Source organism: Delphinapterus leucas, chromosome 20 (assembly GCF_059928025.1).
Source record: "Delphinapterus leucas isolate spDelLeu-1000000601 "Yukka" chromosome 20, BTC_Dleu_Yukka2, whole genome shotgun sequence".
Taxonomy (NCBI): Eukaryota; Metazoa; Chordata; class Mammalia; order Artiodactyla; family Monodontidae; genus Delphinapterus; species Delphinapterus leucas.
In genome coordinates, this window is record NC_143148.1 from 25,048,625 (window position 1) to 25,067,785 (window position 19,161).

The 19,161-nt window shown below is 38.4% G+C and overlaps 1 protein-coding gene across 9 annotated transcripts in view; it reads left to right on the plus strand.

Moving 5' to 3' along the window:
• PHKB (phosphorylase kinase regulatory subunit beta) overlaps nucleotides 1–19,161 on the plus strand; it is a 208,101-nt gene that overhangs the window by 138,003 nt on the left and 50,937 nt on the right. For 8 of the 9 annotated variants that reach the window (XM_022555124.3, XM_089902984.1, XM_022555122.3 and 5 more), the window contains 4 exons: nucleotides 11,842–11,897; nucleotides 12,411–12,504; nucleotides 17,155–17,238; nucleotides 17,961–18,065. In XM_022555124.3, the coding sequence (XP_022410832.2) occupies nucleotides 11,842–11,897; nucleotides 12,411–12,504; nucleotides 17,155–17,238; nucleotides 17,961–18,065 (339 nt within the window). The remainder of the gene's footprint in view (nucleotides 1–11,841; nucleotides 11,898–12,410; nucleotides 12,505–17,154; nucleotides 17,239–17,960; nucleotides 18,066–19,161) is intronic. The other variant, XM_089902986.1, reaches the window with a different exon arrangement.

Sequence of the window (19,161 nt, forward strand, 5' to 3'; positions counted from 1 at the left end):
CCTTCTACATCTGGCATTTCAACTCAGACACCAGAGAAATGATCTAGTCTGTGCAGGCATCCAAAGGAGAAAAACCAAAAACAAGTTGTCTTGCTATAACTTGCTTCCTTTTCCCCCTTGATTCTAAATAGCTGGTTTCCATTTGTCTACCACTGGAGACCTTTCATTGGTGGTAACCCAACACCTGAGGTCCTTTGAAATGACATGGAAACCCTGAGAGGGAAATGGCTAGATTTTTGGAACCTATACTCCCCTTCTTCTGCCTCTACCTCCCCTATCTCACCCTCATTTTACCAGTCTTTCTCTATGTTGACCACTCTGTTGTGTTTTTATAAGTTTCTCATCATTTGTTCTTCCTGCTGGTTATGATTAAATCTGTGTGAACACCATGAGTCAGGGTTTCTCCACCTGGGCCCATATAATCATTTTAGCATCGTTTCCAGGAAATAAACAAGACCTTTAGCACAGTCATTTCTTTAAGATAAAAATATAGAAACATTCAGTTACAGCATGTGCTTAGACAGGAGTAAAAACAGTTTAACAAATCAATTTGTTGTGACAAAAGGATGATTAGTATTCTCTTCCAAGATAATTGCAGTCATTGAAAGGACGGCTCTCAAAAACCATTGCCCGATTTATTCATTCAGGCATTTGAAACTGTGTGTCTGAGGTCTGGGAATACTTTTTAAAATTCATTTGTTTTCCTCTTAAATAGAAAGCTTGTATAATCACTAATGCAATGTATAAATACAGGGATCCTAAAGGGCCATTTTCTCCCTGGCCTTCTCTACTCTTAAGCTAAGTTTAGCTTTTTAACCGTGCTGTTGTTGGTATTTCCACTTACCACTTTCCTCTGCATCCCTATTCATTTTCTCCAAGTAGCTGCTTTGGCTTGGTTGGAAATGTCAGAATAAGATGCCAGTGTGTTCCAATCAGGATGTGCCTGTGTTCAAACTGCTGTAGCCTGTTACTTGGCTCTTGCAGGAAAAATACTGTGGATATGGTGTCTCCAGTTGGAATTGAGATGTATAAAGCATCTGCCTGGTTTCTTCAGCTAATGAGGTTTTGCTGAAAACAGAGTGTAATGAAAAAATGCTGGATGTTGGCAGGACCTACTGATGAAGGCTAATGAGCATAAATGAGTTTCTATAAGGCCCCAGAAGCAGAGGCAGAGAATGTTTCAATGCACTGCCCTTGAGGCAAGACCAGCCTTGGGTGGGGTGTGACCCGTTTATTTGTTGGCTTCTTTTTTTCTTTCCTTCTCTCCCTCCTCCTGTGTCCTTCTTTCAGTAAAAGACCTATTCAAGCCAGCCACAGTAGATTATTTTATGCAGCATAGGGCATATTAAAAATAAAGCTACTTAGACCAGAGCTTAATACAATGTCGCAAAAATAAGAATTATGAGTTTTACATACTGTATTCATTATATAATAGAAGAGGTAATTTTTAAACTTAATTGCCAAGAATTTAAGAAATATATTCTATCAAAAAGGAGATAAGAAAATAGGTGTTTTGTAGACACCACTTGGAGTTGAGCTTTCTTCAGACCTGATGTCAAGTGAATGAAGAGTGACTGTTGGTAGAACACAAAGGTTTTTGCTCACCACTCTGCTCCCTGTGACTGTAACCAACTGTGTGTTGGTTAATTTTATGTGTCAACCTGGCTGGGACATGGAGTGCCCAAATATGTGGTCAAACATTATTCTGGATGAGGGTTAAGATGTTTCTGGATGAGATTAACATTCAGATCAGTAGAGTGAGCAGGTCAGATTGCCCTCCCTAATGTGGGTGGGCCTCATCCCAGGAGGCCTGAGTAGAACAAAGAGGCTGACCCTCCCCCAAGTAAGAGAGGATTCTCCCTGCCTGATGGCCTTCAAACTGGGATATTGGCTTTTTTCCTGCCTTTGGACTAGAACTAGGTCTTGAGCCTCCTGGCCTTTGGACTAGAACTACACTGTCATCTCTCCTGGGTCTCCAGCTTGCCTACTCACCCTGCAGATTGTGGGACTTGCCAGACTTCGTAATTGCCTGAGTCAGTTCTTTATAGTAAATCTCTTTCTTCTCTTTATACATTCACAAACAAATATGTGTGTGCATGCGTGCGTGGACACACACAAGCACGCACACACACACGCACCCTGTTGGCTCTGTTTCTCTGGAGAACCTGAACTAATACAAACCACAGCAGCAAGCAGCACATAATTCATGCAGTATATACCATGACAGGCACCATACTGACTTCAGACTTAGACATATCTGCAGTCAGGTTTAAGTTCTACCACCGACCTTTGACAAATTGTTTCACCACTCTTCACTTCAGTTTCCTGATCTTTAAAAATGGGAGTTTTTGTGACAGTACATATGGCAGACTTTTTTTTTTTTTTTTTTTTTTTGCGGTACGTGGGCCTCTCACTGTTGTGGCCTCTCACACTGCGGAGCACAGGCTCCGGACGCGCAGCCTCAGCGCCCATGGCTCACGGACCCAGCCGCTCCGCGGCATGTGGGATTTTCCCGGACCGGGGCACGAACCTGTGTCCCCTGCATCAGCAGGCAGACTCTCAACCACTGCGCCACCAGGGAAGCCCTGGCAGACTCTTGAGATATATTAATTCCTTGACATTCTAAACTGGACGACAAAACCAACGTAATCAATAAAATAATAATATAAATCTTATTACTAGGCTGTCATGTTATTTCCATGAATAAGTTATAAATGAACAGAATCTATACATCTTTCTGTGTGCCATTCTCCTAGAAAAGACCCACATGCTTCCTCTGCCCCCTCCCAAAACACTGCCCCCTCCCAAAATCTCATCTTACTGATCTTTTCTGATAACAATCTTCTAGTGCCCCCACATAAGCCAGTGGTAGTAATGCCTCTGAGTGTTTTCGGTTGAGTGGTTGTTCTACTCTTATAAGCAAAATTAAAACCTGATGTTTAATGGTTCCACGATTTAACTATAACCATGTTCAGAGATTTCAGTTACAAAAGGTTGACTAGCCTTAAATGATAAAAGATGTGAAAAGATGACATTAATAAGTATGGTACATATACAAAATAAGGGTATACTACGCAGTTAAAACAAAATATGAGGGCATGTTCTGTGTACTAATGTATGATATATGATTAAGTGGGAAAAAGTGCTGATAGTATGCTACCTTTTGTCTAAAATACGAGAAAGTAAGATTATAGATTCTTGTTTGCTTTTATAGGCAAAAGGAAACTCTGGAAAGGGGCATAAGTAATCATAGTAATTGCCTGGTTGGTAGGTGGTGGGGTGGATGCATGGGCCACAGGTAGGAGAGAAACTTCACTGAAAACTTTTTCATAATTTAAAAATTTTTGAACCCTATGAATTAATTGTCTATTAAAATTAAATTGAAAAAAAGAACAAGGGGAAGGAAAACCATTAGGGTACATTCACATTTAAATTTCTCTGTATACCCTTTGAAAGTTGTATTATATTGTTTTATTTATAGCTCCCAGCTGAAAATCTCCTAGCCTTGTTACTTTGACCTGATTTGGATAATTTGAAAACTAGAATCTAGACAGATGTACATGCAGTGTTTTAATTACCATAGTTTTAAATTTTGAGCAAGATGGGTTGCAATATTAATACAGGTAGTGCCCAGCTCACCAGCAAGTTACACTATAAAAGTTTCTCTTCCACCGTTCACTTAAAAATGATTAAGATAAAAAAAAAAAAAAAAAGATTAAGATAGTAAATTTTATGTTATGTGGGGGTTTTTTTGGTTTTTTTTCGTGGTACGCAGGCCTCTCACTGTTGTGGCCTCTCCCGCTGTGGAGCACAGGCTCTGGACACGCAGGCTCAGCGGCCATGGCTCATGGGCCCAGCCGCTCTGCGGCATGTGGGATCCTCCCGGACTGGGGCACGAACCCACGTCCCCTGCATCGGCAGGTGGACTCCCAACCACTGCGCCACCAGGGAAGCCCATGTTATGTGGTTTTTTTATCTCAATTTAAAAAACTGTTTAAAAACCCAATATGACTTTATTCATTTATAGAAATGATAGTGGTTTTTTGTTCTGTTTTTTTTTTTTAATTTATTTTTGGCTGCATTGGGTCTTCGTTGCTGCGCGCGGGCTTTCTCTCATTGCGGCGAGAGGGGGCTTCTCATTGCGGTGGCTTCTCTTGTTGCGGAGCACGGGCTCTAGGCATGCGGGCTCAGTAGTTGTGGAGCACGGGCTTAGTTGCTCCGCGGCATGTGGGATCTTCCCAGACCAGGGCTCGAACCCGTGTCCCCTGCATTGGCAGGCGGATTCTTAACCACTGCGCCACCAGCGAAGCCCCCGAAATGAAAGTTTTAAATCAGAATATTTTCAACTACACGTTGTTGGTCCTGAATCATGTAGTTTAAATGACTTGTACAATCCTTAATAGCTTATAAAAATATGTATACTTTTAGTTATGATTCTTTCCCTTTGTTAAAAATATCTTGTTCATATTTGCAAATATTTGTCCTTTATGCTCAAGGGAAGATTTGTATGTTGCTAATAAAAATGTAACAATACTTTAAAAAAATATTTTTCTCCCAGACCACCGAATGAGTGCCAACTGCCTTCTTTTGGTATAATGTGCTGTGTACGTGCTAAGTGAGAAAAGAGCATGAGGCATCCGTCAAGGGTGCACTCCGTAATTATACAGACCACTCATAAACATGAAAAAAGCCCTGGCAGAGAGATGGCAAGTGACTCATGCAGACAGCACCTGCTCTTGCTGATAGAGACAGAGACATCTTGGCATCCTGATGTTTGGGGGACTTTATGGAGGAGACTAGGTTGAAAGAGTGGGCCAGGAACTGGATAAGCAGAAAGAAACAGAAAGAAGAGTCCAAGTGTAGGACAGAGGACAGAAACTTGAGATGGACATGATGAACTGCTTTTTATTTTTTTAGTGGAGTGTTCTAAGACAAACAGGGAACTGCAGGTAGAAATGAAGTTGTAAAGATCCTCAGGAAGTTGGGGCTTTATTTGGGAAATACTGGTTTTGGAGTATAAAAGTGATGTCCTAAACATGACAGAAATATGCCTGTTACTCACCTACCCACCCTTCCTCCCATTTCTTCATTCATTCAACAAATATTCTTTCACCACCTCCTTTGTGAAAATCACTGATACAAGAAAATTTCCCTAACCATAAAGTACAGAATATGGGCAAAGGCAAGTGTGAAGCAGAAAGTCCAGAAAGCCTGTAACAGTGATCCAGGATTGCAGTCATGTTACTGGATTGATAAAAGGGCTAATGTTTTTTAAACACTTAAGAGTATTTGCCAAATATTTTATCATTACTCTAAATGGAGTATAACCGTTAAAAATTGTGAAACACTATATTGTACACCTGTAATTTATATAATATTATACATCAACTATACTTCAATTTAAAAAAGCATGTATATTACATTGAAAAAAAAGAGTATATGCCAGACACTGTTAAATGCCTATATATGTTATGTATTATCCTCATAACCCTATAGACACTTTTATTATCCCAATTTACCCATGAAGAAACTGAGGCTTAGAGAGGTTAATTAATATAGTCACACAACAAAGAATAATATAAATATCATTTGTTTAGCAGATTAAAGTTTGTAAATATTTTTATAGGCCCTCTTTTGTTTGATCCTCTGCCTATGTGTTAGGCCTTCTAAATAGCATTATTCTCATTTTATAGATAAGCACAGAAGAACATAGAGAAACTTGCCTAGGCAACATTCATCAGACAGTAAGCACGTACCGTGTGCCAGGCATTCTTCTAGGCAATAGACAAGATAGATCAAGTGCTTGTCCTCTGGGAATTGTTTTCTGGTGGGGTAAATAATACCAAATAATTTCTGGAGATGACAAGTACTGTGAAGTAGACAAAATAAGGTAAAGTAATAGAGGGGGGCTGGCCACAGTAGAAAATGAAGGCCTTTCTAAGGAAGTGATGATGGTTGAGACCTGTATAACAAGAGGGCCTCATGCAACAATCTGAAGGGAAAACATTCCAAGCAAGAGTGCAGTAAGTACAGAGGCCCTGAGATAGGAACACAGTTGTCATTTTCAGTGGAGAGAACCCAGTGTGGCTAAAACATGGTGAAGGAGAGGAGAGAGAATGAGAAAGAAGTAGGCTGGAGCTTGATTATGTAGGGACTTGTGGGCTGTGGTAAACAGTTTGGTTCTTATTCTGTGGGCAATAGGAAGACAGTGGAGAGTTTTAAACAGGGTGTTTGTGTGTATGCATGTTGTGGGGGAGGTGACATGGTCTGATTTACACTTTTTTTAAAAACCATCCTTGTTGCTGTTTGCAGGATAGACTGTGTGAATGGCGGGGTAAGACTGAGGTAGGTAGAACAGTTAGTTGACCAAGTGAAAGATCATGGTGACTTTGAGTAGAGTGGTAGTAGCAGAGGAGTTGGAGAAAAGTGGTGTGTTTGAGATGTGCTTTGGAAGTAGAGCCAGTAGGACTTATTGGTGAGTTAGCAGTGCATTAGAGAGTCAGACAGTACACTGTAATGTTTAAGAGACAGATGAGATTGCCCATATTTGGATCCCTACTTTGCCACTTACTAGCTATATGATGTTTAGATAAGTTTTTTAACCACTCTGCACTTCAGTTTTCTCCTTAGTAACTGAGGATAATTGTAGTAACCTACCTAATAGGGGTGTTTTGATCAGTAAATAATATGGCTACACAGTGTTCAATAAGTGTTGTCTTTTTTGTTTGTTTTAACTGTTACTGGTTATGAGGTTTGAAGGAGAAAGAGGAATCAAGGATAACTTACACATTTTTGCCCAGATCAAATGAGTGCACAGTATGGCGTCTTAAAGAGATAAGAGATAGTGGTGTTGGGAAAGCTGGACAGCCTCATGTAAATCAATGAAATTAGAACACTCCCTCACACCAAATACAAAAAATAAAGTCAAAATGTTTTAAAGACGTAAATATAAAACATTACACCATAAAACTCCTAGAAGAGAACATAAGCAAAACATTCTCTGACATAAATCGTAGCAATATTTTCTTAAATCAGTCTCACAAAACAAAAGAAATAAAAGCAAAAATAAACAAATGGGACCTAATCAAACTTGAAAGCTTTTGCACAGCAAAGGAAAGCACAAACAAAACAAAAAGACAACCTATGGAATGCGAGAAAATATTTGCAAACAATGCAACCGACAAGGGGTTAATTTCCAAAATATACAAACAGCTGATACAACTCAATAAAAAAAAATACAAATAGCCCAACCAAAACATGGGCAAAAGGCTGAATAGATATTTCTCCAAAGAAGATATACAGGTGGCCAACAGGCACATGAAAATATGCTCAACTTTGCTATTTATTAGAGAATAACCATCATCAAAAAGTCTACAAATAATAAATGCTGGAGAGGGTGTGAAGAAAAGGGAACCCTCCTACGCTCTTGGTGGGAATGTAAACTGATACAGCCACTATGGAGAACACTATGGAGGTTCCTTAAAAGACTAAAAATAGAGTTACCATATGATCCAGCCAATCTCACTCCTGGGTATGTATTTTGGAAAAGACAAGAATTCTAATTCGAAAAGATGCATGTGCCCCAGTGTTCACTGCAGCACTATTTACAGTAGCCAAGACATGGAAGCAACCTATGTGTCCATTGACAGATGAATGGATAAAGAAGATGTGGTACCTATATACAATGGAATATTACTCAGCCATAAAAACATTGTAATATTGCAATTTGCAGCAACATGGATAGACCTAGAGAATAGCATACTAAGTGACGTACGTCAGACAGAGAAAGAGAAATATTATATGATATCATTTATATGTGGAATCTAAAAAATTATACAAATGACTCTATATACAAAACAGAAGCAGACTCACAGACAGAAAACAAACTTAACGGTTACCAAAGGGGGAAGAGAGAGTGGAGCGATAAATTAGGAGTATGGGATTAACAGATACAAACCACTATACATAAAATAGATAAGCAAAAAGATTTACTGTACAGCACAGGGAACTATATTCAATATCTTGTAAAGACCTATAATGGAAAATAATAAATATATATATATATATATGTATAACTGAATCACTTTGTGATACACCTGAAGCTAACACAATATTGTAAATCAACTATACTTCAATTAAAAAATAAAATTTAGGGCTTCCCTGGTGGCGCAGTGGTTGAGAGTCCGCCTGCTGACGCAGGGGACAGGGGTTTGTGCCCCAGTCCGGGAAGATCCCACATGCCGCGGAGCGGCTGGGCCCGTGAGCCAATGGCCGCTGGGCCTGCGCGTCCGGAGCCTGTGCTCCGCAACAGGAGAGGCCACAACAGTGAGAGGCCCGCGTACCGCAAAAAAAAAAAAAAATAAAGAAAAAAATAAAATTTAAAAAAGAGAGATAAGACATACTTTAAGGGTGAGTGAATTTAAGGATGGAAATCAGTAGTTCAGTTTTGTCCATGATAAGTTTAAGGCTCCTATTAGATAACCAGGATCATGGGAGAGGAAGTGACAAGAACGGAACTTGTTTTGTGGGTATTTCACTTCTAAAACTTGCCCTCTTTCCACTCTTTGAGAGGCAGAGTAAGTGAGTGATTATGAGCACAGACTCTGCAGTCAGACTGCCTGAATCTGAATTCTAGCTCTGCTATTTACTAGCTTTATGACCTTGGATTAGTTACTTAAACTTTCTGTGCCTCATTTTTGTTACCTGTAAAATGGGGATGATGGTTTGTTAAAGCACTTAGATCAGTGCCTCCTCACACACAGAATGTACGATGTTCTGTAAAGTGATTGTTGCTGTTGTTGTTACTTTTCAATCCTGAATGTTGCTATAGAAATGAAATGAGAAAAAGATTCAAGCAAGGTATTTTATGAAGGAAGGATTAACAGGATTTTGGTGACAAATTGGATATTGAGGGTAAAAGAGAGGAGTCAAAGGTGGTTCAGAGGTTCTGAGCTAGAGTGAGTCTATTTGAGGTAGAGGTAGGGTTGATAAGGAGTTGAGTTTTAGGCCTATTAACTTTGAAACTAGCCAAAAGAAAATATCCAGAAAGCAGTTAAAAATGTGGGAACTAGATAGAACTCAAGAGAAAGTTCAAGACTAGAAATATAGATATGGAATCATCTGCTTAGAAGTGATAATGAAAGATACCAGAGTGAATGAGTTTGGTAAGAGAGAAGGAGAAAGAAGTGGGATGAATAGAAGAACAAGGACTTAAAGGGTAAGGATTTCCATCTCAAAGGCAAAGCAGGATAGATGGCAGAGTACAGAGCTAACAGAGACAAGGAAAGTAAGGAAATAGTGGTAGTCTATGTTTGAGAAATAAAGGGAGGGAAAACTGGGAAGGTGGTAAGTCATCTGAGGATTTCTTTGAAAAGATGTTTGGAATTATTTGGTGAAGAACTAGTCATAAAAATGGGGTAGTGGATGGCCCTAATGTCTTAGAATGGTGGAAGCCATTCTAGGGCAACATAGATGTTACAGCAAATCTCAACAAGGAAGAGAAAGCAGCTGCCCTAGGATAGGTGTGAAAACTGTAAGTACGGCTGCAGGAAATATTCGTGCCCTTTATTGTTACTATGTTTCAAATACTGTACTTGGCACTTTGTTCTCCCTGAATCCTCAGGATTCTCCGAAATATTGGAAACCACCTAAATGTTATCAAAATAAACATGGCTTGAATAAATTATGGCACATCCATATAATGTAATGTCTTTCAGCCATTTTTTTTTAAACCAGGTAGATCTATACTGGCAAAGGAAGATATCAGTGGGATACTTTTCTGTGATAATAAACACGTTTGAAAACTTATCTATCTATTGCAATAGACTAAACTCAAGGATGGGCACTGGGTTGTATTCATCTTGTAATATCAGAGTCTAGTGTGGATTCTTGTATGTCTTAACTATTGGTCAAATGAATAAGTGCATACATGCTTATAAAATGGAGAGCACTAGTACCACACTGGGCTTGAGTATGTGTGTGTGTGTGTGTGTGCGCGTGTGTACTTTGTGAACCTAAAAGCAGAAAATATTATAATATTATTAAGGAAAATACCATTCAGAAATAGAAGTTATTACTTATTATTAGGCAGTTTTCAGAGAGACTTCATTGGTTTAGACAGTAATTTTGGAGGTTTGAAGAAAATTATGAAAATAGAGAAAAGATAGTTCCAACTTTGTCAGTGAAAGGAAGAAAATTATTGGGGTGGGACCGGCCACGCACAATTCTTTCTGTGGGTGGAAATGGGGTGAAGCGTCCCGCTTGGGCTGGTGTTAAAGGCCTGAGCTCATTATGGTAGATGGTTTGTGAACTGGAACTTTCCTAAATGCTGACTTTTCAAATGAAAGAGTTCTTCACCCATCGAATAGTCTCCTACTCAGATGCTCACTATGATTCAACATGTGTAATGGGCATTTTAGATCTGAGTGCTCAGTCATACAAATAGAAACAACATTGTCTTAAACAGGCCTGTGATTCAAAAAGAAGAAACCAGTTTACCAGTTAGGATCTGTAAGCTGCCTTATTTATTGTTAGTGGAATAACATCTGCATTCTAATATATGTATTCACTTGCTTTTTATTTAAAAACTCTAATTGCCCTGAAGATTATAGATAATGGCCCACTCTAAGGTTACTTCTTTTGATGAATGGGAGATTTCATCCACGAAAAATGAAGCTTAATGTTTTCATTTGTTAGAAATCTTGACGAGACTCTGAATAATTACTTTTTCTCATCCTTTTGAGTAACATCAACTTTTAAAGTCTTTATCAAATAAAAATAGAATTTATAGCATTTTTAATGTCTATTTATTTCTGTGAGGTTGTTCCATCATATTTTTCCTCATATATTCATTTAAATCACATTGAAGACTGCCTGAAATGGCATTTTCACGATAAGTCTGGGAACCATCCTTTGTATGTTACTTACTGCTGATATATGTATTCTGGTATTTCTTGCCTTCTATCATACATAAATTCTACTGGCATATTGAATACCATAAAGAGGAACTGACTGATAGTAAATCAAATGTTTTACAGCATACTGTTGGGAACGTTGGATTCATTACTATGAAGAAATTATATTTGATCACAATTTTCAGAGCTTCCTAATATTGTAATTTATTGGTGCTTCTTAATGTTATGTGTTAGTTATATACAAGCTCAAAATTGGATTCATTTTAGCTATGCATAATATATGCTATAGTGAATCTTTTCCACACACACAAAAAGTAGCAAATATCCAACACTGTGTTTGATTAGAACTATTGAGCCCAACAGCTTGTATTTAACTAACATGGTGGTAATTATATAGTCAACTGGGTAGTTCATTCTCTACCGTAGAAGCTATATATTAGAATAAAGCTATTTTGATGTATCAGGTGCCAAAGGAAAATTGGCTAACAAGAAAGGGAATAGCTTTATGTGGTGAAGATGTCAAATGAACAGTTTTAACTCACAGTCATTTTTTTAGAGAATACGTTAAGTTAGGTTTTTATTTTTAGTTCCCACTCTTCCCTTCATAGTTAAATGACGGAAAATGACTCTCGGTCCCCAAACTACTCTTATGCATCGTTCAAAATAGCCCTGACAGACTAGCCCCTCCAGTAGTGGTGAGATTTATGGCTTTCCATTCCTTGGTGTTCCATTACTCTGTCTACACCATCAAATTGATTAGTAGGCAGTGGAGAGCAAGGAAAGCGAGGCAACTGCTTAGAGCCAGCTGGGGTCCATCATCTTAATGAACTGCTCAGAGACGGTTAATATTGTCCTTGATTCTCATTATAGTTGATGATGACCAGATCTTTTAAAATGTTTCCCCCCCCTCCCTTATTCTGTATTACAGGGCCCACTGGAAAATGATTTGGTTGTTTATGTAGCGCTCATAGCAGAAAGCCAACGGTATGAAATCCAGATGGGTGGCGTGTTCTTTTGAGGGGGAGGGAAGGGGATTGATTGCTTTAGGCTTATAATATTGAGTGTGGTGGTAGAAATTAACTTCATAGACCCGTTCACAGGGTTTCAAGGATGTCAGTAATGTCACTTTAAGTGCCAGAATAACATTCTTTTCATGTTTAAAAATAATTTTGTTTTAGTTGGTGTTAATATTAATTAAAGTCTGTGACCAGTGCCAGTGTTGCCTGGTGTGTAGTTTTGAGAAATTAATGCAAACAGATTATGGGGATCCCCCAAGTTAGTGCTTACCTCTCTGGCAGCCCCCAAAGCTCACAGCTGATGCTTTGTGAAGAACCCAAGAGGGCTCTGGATTCCAGTGCAGGTGACATATTGCTGACATTAACAAATGAATAATGTGCTCCAAACTAGCATAGTCTTTCCCCTTTTCTCCTCCTCCTTCACCATTGTCCATATAAATGCATTACTGAAAATGTCTCTTTTTTTCCCTGTGTTTTTTAGCCTTCAAGTTTTCCTCAACACATATGGTATTCAGACTCAAACTCCTCAACAGGTAGAACCCATTCAGATCTGGGCCCAGCAGGAGCTCGTGAAAGTAAGTGATTCTGCTTCTTTACTGTCTCCTTTATGTAGGTACTAGAGCATGATGATTAGACTTAGTTTATAGTCAAGAAGCATATTTAAAAATCCAATTCTGAGATAGGGTCATTGATCCAAAGTCTTTCTGATTACGCTGAGAGACCCGCTTTATCAGACACTGTTACTGAAACACAACTGCATTGTGTGTGTGCGTTATATTCATAGGTCTTGTTGATTTCTGCTCCTTGCTAAAGTCTATTACAAACCTGGACTGACCACTTAAATAACAAATCAGCCTTAATTTTAGTAGTGGTGTATAAAATTAACCTTTACATTTGATTTATTTTCCCTTTTATTAACTATTAAAGAAATCTTCTCACCTAAATATTGTTGGTAATAACTACTTCCCTTTTTCTCTTGCCTTACTATTTGGAGTCTGAAGTAATTCCTACCCTCTTTGGTTTGCTGGGTCTCAAAATAATTATAAAGTGACATCTGAATTTATATTTGATGCAGTTACATACCTATTAGATTGGATTAAAAGATGACTTTTGAGGCCTTTTGTATGCACTGCCCTGCAGCATATGCCTGAGTTTAGGAATATTACTGCTCATTAGGGATGGGAAATTGTTGATCTCCACTAATTATTTTTAAACCACTGTTTTTATTTGGTAATCATTAAAAACAGTACAGGAATGGGACTTCCCTGGTGGTCCAGTGGTTGGGACTTTGCACTTCCAATGCAGGGGGCGCAGGTTTGATCCCTGGTCTCGGGGACTAAGATCCAATATGCCGCCTGGCCAAAAAAAAAAACAAAACAAAACAGTACAGGAACAAAGTCCGCAGTGTTTGGTGGAAATGTTTAGAATAGTCTCTCTCAAGTGATCAAGATTGAGTCAGTTAAGCTGATAAAAATGTTTTTGATTAAAACCTTGATGTTACAACAAAGAATAAAAGCTCAGAGAAGTGAGGTGCACATTGCAGGGAAAATGCAAGGCCCCAGAGTTGTTGCTAATCAGACTGGACTTCATGCATTGGCAACAAAACCAGAACCTGGGTGTTAGGTCACCCAGAGCACCAGCTCTTCAAAAGTCCTTAACAAATTAGAGCTCTTTTCTCCCCCTCGATTAAAGGGACATGGCTAAAAATGCAAGGAACCCTGGAGTAGGTAACACTTTAAAATCACACTACGAAGTAAACGATGGAAAGCTAGGTTTCATTGTAGAAGAGGCTAAATGAGGCCAAGAGGGAAGTAAGGATCCACAAGGCAAGGAGAGGAGGCTGTATGGAAGGGCAGAAAATCTAAGGTTGTAACACTGTGCACTTATCATTCAGGTGCAGGCTGTATTTGCTGATACACTTTTATGGCCTCTCACTGAAAGCTCCAGAGAATGGTAACAAAGGTTATTATTCTTTGATAAACATGCTCTCAAAACAAATTATCCTGAATCTGTATCTTCAGGCCTAATGTATATTAGCACCTCTTTCTGGTAGCATCTGTACTCTACCAGACAACATGCAATCAAGATTTAAGAGACCAACATGGCTCCAAATAACTTGAATGTGGCATTTTATTCATTCATTCATCGTAACACCTGTTCTGTGCAGAGTACTGTGTGGAGCACACAGATAAAATGACTCTGTCCCTGTTCTCAGTCAGTGACCTCTGGGTCTGTTGGGATGACAGAAAAAATAGTTAATGACAATCCACTTTGATCGGTGCTATGATAGATGTTAGTACAAGGTGCTGAGGAGTCACAGAGGTGGTAGGAAGCATTCTGTTACAAAGAGAAGACTTATAACAGGTCCTGACTTATTTTATACTTTGTTGTTTTAAAGATGGCATTAATGCATGATTTACAATTTGGGTGTGTGTTGTGGCTAAAAAGACAGATTTGTGACCAGGAGCCCAGCTTCTCTGTGCACGTGTCAGGATGGAAAATTCTCTGTGGCTACAGCCTCTGTGTTTCAAGTTAGCTGCATTTTGGGATTCACCCTCTAAGATATACTGCCAACTACATTGTTTCTTATAGTCTACCTTTTAAAAGTGAAAATGTTCCCTCAAATCTTAGTTAATACACATATCCTTATGCCAGTGGCTGCTTATTCTCTTCTGAGAAGTTGCACCCTCCTTCAGCCCACTGAAGAGGGTGTGAGGGCAGACAGCTGAGGGTAAGGCTTTCACTGTGTGTGGTTAATGTTTCATAATGTGGTAACTGTGGTTTGATTTGCCTCATGGGAGATCTGAATACACTGCAGATGTAGAATGAAGTATTTCTGTACTTCCAGGTGGTTTGGTCCCTGCTATGTGTTTCAGAGCATTAAATGGTGTGAATGTGTACAGTGTAGGGACGGTATTATCTGTACCCTAGAATTCAGTGAGCATTCTGCATCTGATTACTTAATTGTCATAGACCTTCTCTACCATGGTTCAGAAAGTTAAGGAAAATGCTTTTACTGTAATAGAGTAGTATTTAAAGATTTCCTTTAAATCTGCCTAGATCAGTACATTTTAACTTGTGCGTGGTTGATTAATATAATCATTTGCCTAAAAGAAGAAATCTAAAGTAGTTTAGACATAAATATTAATTTAAGGGAAAGTGGTCTCCATCTAGTGCTGTGCACTGTAGTTTCAGTGTAGCTATACAATGCTATATAATGCTTACAGAGTACTTTTTATAGCCAGTGGACTTTGTCTAAAACCACTGCTGTTCCAGAATTAATATGCACAGTACATGTGGCTCAGGAGGACATTCACTTGCTCCCTCATTCATCCATCGAGTATTTCCTGAGCACCAGCTGTATGCCAGACACAGTGCCAACTCAGGGGGTGCTATTTTCTAGGAACATTCAATGCAGAAGGAGAAGGAGACAGCTAACTCTGACATACATGTGTGCACCATGGCAGAATGAACAGAGAGCTCTGGTGATGACATTAATTTTGTATACGTTGAGGTTGATATTTGAAATCAGTTCAAATGATAATCAGTAGATTGTGTAGAGACAGTTGGTTTGATTTTCCATTAGGTTAGATTTCTACCTCTCATCAGATACAAAAATAAATTCCAGACAGATTAAAGATTTAAATCTTTTTAATGATTTAGATATAAAATCACTAAAAAAAAATAGGAGAACAATTTACAACTGTTGTGAGGGGAAGTCCATTCTTAGAGTAACACTAGTGCCAAAAAGCGATTAAGGAAGTGATTGACAGATTTAACTAAATATAATTGAAGGTAGCATAAACAACCTGGCACATCAAAGGTGCTTGTGAAATTTCCTAGCAGAAAAATGTTTAGACTGAAATACCAAATGCTGAAGTGATGTTTGAACTACTATGCAGTCATTCTCACATTTCATAACAACATTGAAGATGAGCAAATTGAGTAAAATATTTGATAAAACGGCAATATTCTTAACATACCAAGATCTTTTACAAATGAAAAAGAATGACAAATGCCCAGTAGACAGGGGAAAAAAGGAAAAAGTGCATAGAACATACAAATAGCTATTAAGTATATGGGAAAATGGTCCACCACAAAATATTTGAATACAGTTGTTTAAAACTAAAATGAAATGTCATTGTGACTCAAGAGAATGACAAAAATGGCCTATGCACATTTAATGTCGAAGTAATTGGTCCATTATTTCTGGAGGGTGACCAACCTGGCAGTATGTTTGAAAGAGAATGTATATTCTCTTTGATTCATCAAGTCTAAGAAATTATCCTGCAGAAGTAATCGTATACTGTCCAAAGTTGGTTACAGAATTGGTTTTGAAATAACTAAAAATTGGGAGCTACCTTCATCAGGGGATCCATGTTAAATAGAGTAAGGAGACTTCTTGATTGGATTAAGTGCTCGGCTCTGGCACTAATTAACCCCTAGTTCATTCCAAGTTTATCTGTTTTTACTTTGTAGAAAAACAATATTAAGTTTAAAAAAATGGAACACCAGATTATATAGTATATGAACCCATTTATGTAAATATATATACATGTATGTGTGTATGTGATATGGGTATTTATCTATGCACTGTTAAAAATCTATAACCCTATCTTATGCTTCTGGTGTTTCTTAGGAATCACACAATAAATTACACTCCTTTTAACACATACCAAAGTGAAATAGTTGTTGCCTAAGGGGTTACGAGAGTAACAGGACCATTCACTTGTAGCATGTGGATTAAATTTTTCATAAAATTCATATAATCGGAAAAATCAGTAAAGACATTTCCATGTTGGTGGGAAATACTTGAAGGTGGGAATCTGGTCGAAGTTATGTGGCCCTGTTTTTTAAAACTTTAAAGAGCCAAAATTTTTATCACAGAGGAAGCATTTGTTTCTCTGTGTGCTTGTATGAATCAAATAGAGCCATGCAAGTTATAAATTCATGACATGACAGTGTAAGAACAATGTCAAATTTTAGAATGTTGCTAAATGGATCTGCAAAAGTTTTGCTCTCAAATCTCCCAGTGCCCCAAAATCTAAGTTGATGTCATTAGCTGGCTTGTTTTCCTACAAGTCCATTGAATAAAATTTCCCTGGCCTCTTTTTCTCTGGAGAAATCAGAAATTAGCAGGACATTAGTCGAGGGGGGAAAAGGGGGCAAAAAAGGAAAAGCATGAATTTTTGTCTGGCTCTGATTTACACATTTGTGTCTTACAGGCTTATTTCCATCTGGGGATCAATGAAAAATTAGGACTCTGCGGAAGGCCAGATAGGCCCATTGGCTGCCTCGGTACATCAAAGGTACTCATGAAATTTCCTTGTAGAGCAGTGTTCAGATTGTAATACCACAGACGGGAATGATGTTTGACCTGCTATGCATCCATTCTCACATTTCATCATATACTTGGGCTAATTATCTGAATTATTATTTTCTACAAGTAAATATCAATAATTAGTTTGGGGGCTTCCCTGGTGGTGCAGTGTTTGAGAGTCCGCCTGCCGATGCAGGGGACACGGGTTTGTGCCCTGGTCCGGAAAGATCTCACATGTCGCGGAGCGGCTGGGCCTGTGAGCCATGGTCACTGAGCCTGCGCGTCCTGAGCCTGTGCTCCGCAACGGGAGAGGCCACAACAGTGAGAGGCCCGTGTACCGCCAAAAAAAAAAAAAAAAAAATTAGTTTTGTGTGATACCACGAACTCTTCTAAAAATAGATAAGCATCTCACTGCTCTATTGTTTCTGAGTCTTGTAAGATACCTGATTATAGTAGTATTTACTCAAATGGAGGCTTTTTCCCTTATAGTAGAGGCGGACTACTTTATTAGCATACTGAGTCAATCAAGAAGCTGTACCTTCTTAATATTATGTAGATTTTATAAGATTATTTTGTTTGCTTATTCAGAATTAAACATCAGTTTTAATTTTTATTAAGACTTATAGTACTGTACCTTTGCCTTTGGTCTGTTTTATTTATTTGTTTGTTTGTTTATATTTTTTTCTTTTTAAAAAAATTTATCCTTTACAGATTTATCGCATTCTAGGAAAGACTGTGGTTTGTTACCCTATCATCTTTGATCTAAGTGATTTCTACATGTCTCAAGATGTTTTACTGCTGATAGATGACATAAAGGTAGCTTCAGAACACCTTTTAATTGAAATGGGATGACTTTGTTTCTAGTGATTTCTATCGTATGTTGTTAAATTAAGTGCTCCTGGGTCTATGATACTGGGTTAATACAGTATCAAATATGAAAGTAAAACAACATCTGCATAGCTTTGGGGAGTTAAATTACTTGCAGCATTAGAATAATAGATGTATTCTGTTTTATATAAAGTTGTATGACTTTACTTGTCTACCTTCTACAAATGGAACTAAAGGGTATATACTGTGGTTGTAAAAGCAGAGGGGGAACTGTTTTGGAAACGATGTTCATACGGTAGTAAGTTTACCCCTTTTTGAACAAAAGTTGAGTTACCAAAATGATTTTATTTATGAAGAATTTCAAGTAAAACCTCACCTAACTCATTATACCCACTCAGTTAAAATCTCCTCCACTCCCTTTTCCATTTACAGAGTAGAAAAGCTTAGGGTCATGGCCCAGAGCATGAAGTCTGGAGCCAGGTTTCATTTGTTAAAATCTTGACTCTACTGTTTACCAGCTCTGTGATCTTGGGCAAGTTAGTTAACTTCTCTGTGTAACTGAATAGGGCTGTCCTGAGGATTAGGAGTTCATATACGCAAAGCCCTCAGAATGGTGCCTGGCACATAGTGGAGTGTTAATGTATGTCTTTGATGGGATGATGATGATGACGATGGTAGTAGAAACTGAGTGAAATAAAGAACTCTTCATGTTTCCAATGGTCCGTATAGATTCACCCCAACCTCTTCTACCGGCTGTAATATAAATCTACAGTAACGTGGAGTGAGAATTAATCTTCTGGATGATAACCCTGGGTTGATTTTCCTTCCCTGGGACCATTCTCGAACTGTATTTATTAGGCCTCAAAAAAGGGGGGGGGGGCGGTGCAGCCTTAAAACATGTGTGATCTGACTATTTTTAAGAACGAAGTTTAAAATCAAAATGGTTTCTAGCTTAACTTGTATGTATTAGAACATTTCTACCCCTAAGTAGTCTATCTTATCCAGGGTTTGATTGTGAATTATCTTGATATAGAATAGTTTTGTTGGCTCTTTGCCACTAATGGTTAAGCATCCTGATGAGCTC